At 35.7% G+C, this 7,801-nt stretch overlaps 2 protein-coding genes across 12 annotated transcripts in view; one reads left to right on the top strand and one right to left on the bottom strand.

The window, feature by feature from the left end:
* LOC116186810 overlaps positions 1-3,357 on the bottom strand; it is a 9,101-nt gene extending 5,744 nt beyond the window's left edge. The window contains exons 1-2 of one of the 6 annotated variants that reach the window (XM_031515199.1): positions 3,299-3,357; positions 2,968-2,973 (exon numbers count right to left, since the gene is read on the bottom strand). In XM_031515199.1, the coding sequence (XP_031371059.1) occupies positions 2,968-2,973; positions 3,299-3,342 (50 nt within the window). In that variant the 5' untranslated portion in view covers positions 3,343-3,357. Of the gene's footprint in view, positions 1-212; positions 238-730; positions 908-1,029; positions 1,264-2,967; positions 2,974-3,298 lie in introns of those variants that run through there. The other 5 variants (XM_031515203.1, XM_031515200.1, XM_031515202.1 and 2 more) reach the window with 5 other exon arrangements.
* LOC102674514 (basement membrane-specific heparan sulfate proteoglycan core protein-like) overlaps positions 1-7,801 on the top strand; it is a 126,848-nt gene that overhangs the window by 26,430 nt on the left and 92,617 nt on the right. The gene's annotated exons all lie outside the window — the stretch shown is intronic.

Genomic DNA, 7,801 nt, shown 5'->3' on the forward strand with positions numbered 1-7,801 from the left:
GAGGGATTTTAAACGGATGTTTAACTTGAGTTTTAACGAATCGGTTGGAACGATTGATAGGACGGGAGGAAGATGGAAGAGAGAACGAGGAACGTTCGGACATGTTTGGAAAAATACAGGATTTCTTTCGAATCGATAAGTCGCGAAAGATTGAGCCGTAAACGTGTCCACTATCGAGGTTATCGAACGCATTTTAGATCACGGGAGAGCACTTACAATTAGAATGAATCACACTGTTGCTTGTTATCTACTGTTGAATTACTCATATTTGTCTTGTCAAACGTTTTTTTTCTTCAACCGTTATTCTAACCGTTGTCTAGGCCCATAAAAAGCTAACCGGAGCCTTGGAACGAAGCGTGAAGCAATAAAAAAAGTTTCACTTAATTGAAACGATCAAACGTTGGGCCATTTAGTTGTATTATATACATTATATATATTTGTAATAATTGTGACAAACGAATAATAATTTAAAGCGAGTTGTGTATTAAATATTCGCGAGCCAGTAGAGTTAAGAGAGATTAACGATCCTCGTTTATTAATCTCGTTTCAATTAGATTCCCGATGGACCGTGACGCGTGATCATTTTACGCCATTTCGATCATTTTACTTGAAATTAGAATACAAAATTAGATACAACGTTAAAGTGCGTAAATTGATGTAAATTAACGATGAATTACGCTCGATCTACGAACGGAATCTAATTGTTTTTTTATTGAGTAACCAAAGCCACCTTTCACCTCGATCAATTTCCAATTATTCTTCGGAATAATTTCGGGATAAATAATAATCCTCTTCGATGGAACCACTAAATTATACAATCACTATTAAATTACGTAATTGATTAACCATTGTGAGAACGGTTTTATTCGAGAGCGGCACAACGGGCGCGAAGAGGGAACGAGGCGCGGCGGAATACTTTTTCCGCGTTAATTTTCTTCGTAACACTAATGAATCGTTGACAATGAATTTATCCGGGTGCGCGGATAATATACGCGGAAATGGAACGAGAAAATGTTGTTTCATCGTCACTAACCTGCGAGAGATACGGAGGAAATTGTACACAAAAGAAAGAATAATTTCAACTTCACACTGCCACCGTGGACGTCTGATACGGAATGAGCCACACGGAATCGACGTGTCACGTTTTATGCAGACGTCCACACATTATTTATACTCCGATTAGAGTACTCCCCTCCCCTCCTCCTCCGCGGATGTATCCTATCGTTAAAATGTTCTTCGATAGCAATCACCGAGGATACACGAAATTTATTTTTCCATAAAGAAGCGTGTTTTCTAATACCTATATGGCAGTTATATTTGATACAGTTATATTATTTACTCGAACTTCTCGAGCGTTACGCGCCAGCTACGAATAATCAGTGTTTGCGATTGTTCGGCAATCCGAACGTCCAATTTTACCAACTGTGATTATCTGTCGCGTCTCTTAACTCCAATGGCAAATAAGATATATATCGCTGACGAATTATTGGAACAAAGAATAAATATTTTTTGGATATATGCAACTACTATGAGATCTTTTGAAAATGTCAAATCGAAACACTATTCGCCATTATCTACTCAATGATAATAAATCGGCGTTTGATTTATCGTTACTGAACAAATATTTTCCCATATCTTTCATAATTTATATCGGATTTATTATGAGTTACGAGTTATCAGCGTTTTCATCGTGGTTCGCTTATGATTTGCATTCCGATCGTTATAAAACAAGTTTTGAAACGACGACACTGAGCTTCAATACACGGAATTTCAATGGATTGATTGTAATAACCGTGAGTCATTTTTATGCAAGAATCGTCCATCTTTACCATTGGCGACATTGCCTCTGTTTCCTCGATTCCTAATGAAAAGTTATCGATTAAAGATAAAAGATAAAATTAACTTAGCTTCGCGACCTTGAAATAAATCCATTTCACGATTAATTTCGAATAAATGGATCGCGAATATAGTCGTGTATTGTAATTTTGATCGTTTGGCAAGTAGTTTGCAAGGAGGGGAAGGAAAAAGAAGAAGAAGAAGAAGAAAAAAAGGATTCAAGAGATTTCTTTAATGTTACGACGATGTCATTATTATTCAGATTATTTAGACAATATCGGCGCCAAAGCTCGAAGCGTTTACATAATCCGACAACAAATACTTCGATCGCGTTTGAAAAAAAAGTCAAGTCTCGGATAATCTTCTAGAGTGACAGTACTTCTATTATCATTGTCATGAAAAACGGTTTCGTAATAACAAATGACCAGACATATTTAGACATACAATTAATACAATTAATATTTTTCCTCTCGAGAATTTTTGCACGATCATCGAATTAATTCCTCTTTCTTATTTCCGTGTAGTATTTCTGTTTGCAATCAATCATCTTCGACGGTGCATACATCTTGACACAGCAAATACTCGAATTGATAAAACATAATATTGTGTTAAAAATTTTAAATAATTTAGAATATTATCATCGCGACGATTGCGATAATTGAATTAAGAAGTGGTTAATTCAGAGGAAAAATATAATATTTGAGAGATTTCGATATTATTGCTCGAACGTCGACTGATTGTTTTCTTCGATTGTTTGTCAAATAAAATAAAAAACGCGTCAAGACGAAAAGAAATTGTGTTATTAGCGTTTGTATCGCAGCGATAAAAAAGCAATAATTTTAAGCAAAGACTTTAAATCTTTTGATAATCTATCTAGGAAGTAGATTTTTATATATATATATAAAATATATGCACGCGATAATAGATGTTTAAATATGTTAAACATACGCAAAATGTTATATTTGTTCCGACTATTTTTATTCGTTCTAGGAAGAAAATGAGCCGATAATGCCAATACCAAATATGCATTCGATTGGCCTAAATCGCGAACGCACATGACTAAAATTATACAGCCGATTCGTATCAATCGCAGTCTAGCCGATTTATTTATATTAGCCGATTAAATAGAACTGTCCACTTTTCAATTTACATTATTCAACGATCACTTGCCGCGAATCGCGTTCATCCGGTGTGATTGTTGAAAATTTCAATTCCAACCGAACGTAAACCGTTTCGAGAAGATGGAAAAATTATCGTCAAAATTTTTCTTCATCGATTCCATCGGTTCTAACTAATTCGCGACTCGCATAGCAACAGTATTAAAATAATTCGAAAGGATGATACGTCGACTTATTCGTTTCAACAAGTTTGAATAAAAAATTCCCATGAATTTAATTACTTGTGAACGTGTACGTACGAATTTCTACGCGAGATATTTTTCCACGTTAAAATGAAAACGTACATGACGTGACATCCATGATCTTGAATCCATACCGTGGCGAACATGAATATCAGACGCTACACATCGTCGTTATATAATACACTATAAATGCCACGCATTATTTAACTTGCGATAGCCTTGCATTTGTTACAGCGTTTATACGCATACACGGATCTAAATATTTTCTCTCCCTCTCTCACTCTCTCACTCTCTTTCTCATCGTACGATATCGATGAATCGTTAAAAATATAAATTGTCCGTGATGTTAATCGATTAACACGCGAACTTAATTTAACAATTATGATTATTTATTTTATAATGCCTATAAGGGATTTTTAACATTCAAAGATTGATTGATTACCTTGAAAATCGACTTTCGTTGAACGAAGGAAATTCTTGGTTATTCCATCGGGCAACGTTGGTATTAATCGAGGCAAGAAAAGAAATATCACAGTTTTTATCGGTCATGTTTTTATATCTGTTGTTGCGGTATATTACCGACACTGCACAATGAAAAATTATATTGCCGTGCATGTAGGAAATTTACAATCCTTTCGATTTATTGACATTGCAACATGGTCTTTCGAATATACGCTTTGGACCGACTGAATATACGACGCAATTTCTAAAATGCGATAACAAAGAGGAATTTCCGTTTGAAAATAACAGATTTTCGTAGATATCGAGAAATTGAAAGATACAAGAAAAAGAAAAGAAAAATAATATAAATATTATTATCAGAACGCCGCGATATACGCGTAATCGAATCATCGATCGAGGAGAAAATAAGAAAAGGAAAAGAGGAGAAGAAGAAGAAGAAGAAGGAGGGAAAAAATTGAGATAGCTGAATCTTTTCTTTCGAGATCTATCTATCGAAGGTTCTATATTCGAAGGTTTAAAAAACTCGAAGAGAGAAATGATTTAATTGTTACATCGTTGTAAGTAAATCTCATACATTTACACAGCGAATTATCCACTTATTACCAAGGACGTCTATTGAATATCATGGACGATGGGGATATTCATTGAGAGCGGAATTGACCAGACCAATTCTTTCTAATATTTTATTTCTTTAATTGTACTCTTCGTTTTATTGCCTATAATCATTCACCTTGAATATTAATCCGTTAAAAATAAAGCGTACGATTATCACTTGAATTATTATCCGATACGCAATTTTTTTTTTTTTTATATATAATAATACTCTTATAACCTTATCGTAAAATCACAATTGTGGATAATTGTAGAGGTAAAAAATTTTATAATCGAGCGATAGGTGTAATTTTCAATTCGAAGGCCGCGATCGGCACATACCAATGTCTCTCCGTTACAACGAGGCAATCGAGATCACGATAGAGTTTTATCTCGTTATATCGACTATTATTTCTCGTATTATTACGTAATGGACATAATCGAGAAAAAGTTTTAAATTCCAACGATAAAAATAAATCGTTCGTCTCGAAGGAAAACCAAGGAGGAATAATTCGTGATCAAGAAAGAAAGACCCGTTCTTCCGGAATTTCGAGCCGTTAAGTATCGTCGGGGAACGGGTAAAAGTAACGTTATTTCATGTTGTATCGTAATGCCGCGCACCAACTATTTTGTAACTGTTTGCACCTGTTTGCCTCTATCACGCGGAGATAACTGTATACGAATAAACCTTTATTGTTATCGCGATCATCGAACGCGATCCCGAGATAGGTGGACGATGATGGTCCGCCTTGTGTGTTGGAATATCGGCGTTCAAATATCAATAAAAGCTGGATCCAAAGTCGTCGCTAGCCGACGTGCGATCGCGTGCACTTGGGTCGAATACGGTCGTTACGTTTTCCCTCCTCTCCTCGCATCGTCGTCCTCTCATCTTCATCCCCTTTCGCCGAGACGAGGTCCTTTTCGAGTTCGTGCCTCTCTACACCTTCCCCTACGGCACTCTTGGTCCGTTTGCTCCTCGTACGACGACGAAAAACGCTCGCTCCGACATTTTCCTCGAATTTTGTAAAGAGAGAATACTCTCCTCTCCGGGTCTAGTTATGTAGACAAATGGATGGAGAGCGAAGGATTTGCGTGAACAGAAGAAAACGAGTCGAAGATATTCGCCGTGTCGTGATGATGATAATGAAGATCGTTATCACGATGATGGATTAATTTATCGCATCTTATCGAGAATTTGTAAGAATTAATCAAGGCCGAGAGAATTAATCAAACGATTTTAAAGTAATAACACGAATAAAGAAGAAAGAAGAAGAAGAAGTGAAGGTCTTATTGGATTAGAATCGGTCTTAATTGGGATAGAAAAATGGGAATTATTCGTATTCCATTTATATATACGCGGAACGACGGGGATACACGTTGAAAATTTTCCAAGTGATCGTTCGCTACGATCTTTGCTTCCATGCTTGGGAAGCAACTTTATTCGAGGAATCCGCCTTCTGTCGTTATCGTTGCTTCGCCCTTCTTCGAGAAGTTAATCCAATCACCACCCCTGCCGGGTCTGCAAAATTTCCAGTCGATGTCGATGGGTAAAAGAAACAGAAGCCTCGACGAGGGGGGAGGGGCTGGTTGGCTGCTCGTTTTTCGGAACCACTCAATTTCACGTTTCGTCTCGCGAAAATTTTTTTGCATCCTCCTTCCAGGGGGATTACGTATATTTTCCCGAATAATAGGAACGAACGCGATAATTTATATATTGTAATATTTTTTGCAACCGGTATTTATTAAAAGTCAGTTACAATTAAATACTTCTCGATTAGATAACGTAACTCGATGATGTACATACAGAAAATAGAAGAAGAAAGATAATTGTTCCATATCTCTTGTTACGTATGTTTGATTATCTACAATTCTGATAAAAATGGTTTGTATGTCATATATTCTGGGAAAATTATTTTTATTTTATTGCGCCATTTTATGTAATTATACACGACAATTATATAAATTTAAATTATCCTTTCGTACAAATATAGCGATCAGATATATAATTGTAATGTAAATAATTATTGCATAATTGGACGAGAATGGATATACATAATTAAATTAATTAAGAATAATTATTTTTTCGTACAAGATTAAGATTAATATATGATCATTTGCGTGAATGAGCATTATACAATGGGATTGTCCCGACTCCGTTAAGAAGTTGATAAAATCGTGTTTGCAACTTGACTTCTAAACGAGCAGCTTGCCGCCGCTACTCGTTATTCTTTTTTGGTTATTGAATGATACTCGAATCATTATCAATGAATATTGACCAAAAAAAAAAAAAAAGCATCGAGATATTTCGGTATCTTGTAAAAAACAAATAATCAACTCGAATTCAGCTTATATTTTATTTTAAGCAATTAAAAAAAACTCCAAAGTGCAAGGTTTCCTAAAATGTTAATGATACAATTAAATAGATAGCGATAACGTATCGTCGCGTAGTTCAAATTTACAAGTTATACTCGAACAGAGAAGATTCCTTGCTTCGTTTCTGATCCGATGAATTTATTTCTAGATTATGAAGGCAAGAAAATTGTTGGTTACCGGTGGAAAATCTGTGGAAAATCGATGGAAAATCGGTGGAATATCGGGCTTTCGCGTTCCTTCGTGACAATTAATTTCTCATAGACAATGGACGAAGTGAGAAATAAAAGAGAATAGTCCATCCATCGCGAATCAATCGGTCATCCACGACTTTTGCCTTATTATTTCTACTTCTTGTATTTTGTATTATCGTATTCTCGCGCGATTCTTCATTTCGCAAATTTTCGTGTCAAAATTTGACGAGACAATTGCGTGAAAATACTATTTAATCCGTATACTATTGTATCCGAATCGCAAATTAATTATTCTTTGTTCCTTACGTAACGATGACTTGTACTAGTGATATTGTAAACAAGTTACGTAAAATCAATGAATCCATCATAATTATTATTTATAATCTTCATATCGTATCATTATTGTCACATAATTATCATATCCCGTAATAGTCTCGAATCCCATTTGGGAAAATTTAATTCGATATCCCCCTTCGGACACGAAACGGATCTCTATATGGGCGAGGATCGACGAGTGTGAGATATCCCCAGATCATTTTGTACACGATGAAATTTATTAGGGGAAGCCTAAATAAATTTCGAGCGATCGCTATCGAGTTTAGAAGTCGAATCACGCTTCGAACCATCCCGGCCACGAAATCTCGATTCGAGATCCCGGAAATGGCGATGTCTCTGAATAGGGTTCTCGAATTAGGGAAGACCTTTCTGCTTTGTGTATATCGATAACTGTCTCTTGCAACACGTGCGATAGATAATGCCGTTCGAAGGTAGCCTCGAGTGCTAGAGCGAGATATCGATTTAATTCAAGAATCAATTATCGAAACGTGGGAAGATGTGTATCGACGAATATTATTCAACCACGAAATCGAAATATCGGTAGAATTCGAGATTGATTCGTGGTTCGAGGAACTTTAGAAGAAGCGCGTTATCGTTTAATTTCGGTAATTTTTTTTTTTTTTTTTTAATTTTCAACAAAACTCGATTTTGT

The sequence above is a fragment of the Apis dorsata genome, unplaced genomic scaffold (genome assembly GCF_000469605.1).
Source record: "Apis dorsata unplaced genomic scaffold, Apis dorsata 1.3 scaffold_58, whole genome shotgun sequence".
In the NCBI taxonomy this organism is placed as follows: Eukaryota; Metazoa; Arthropoda; class Insecta; order Hymenoptera; family Apidae; genus Apis; species Apis dorsata.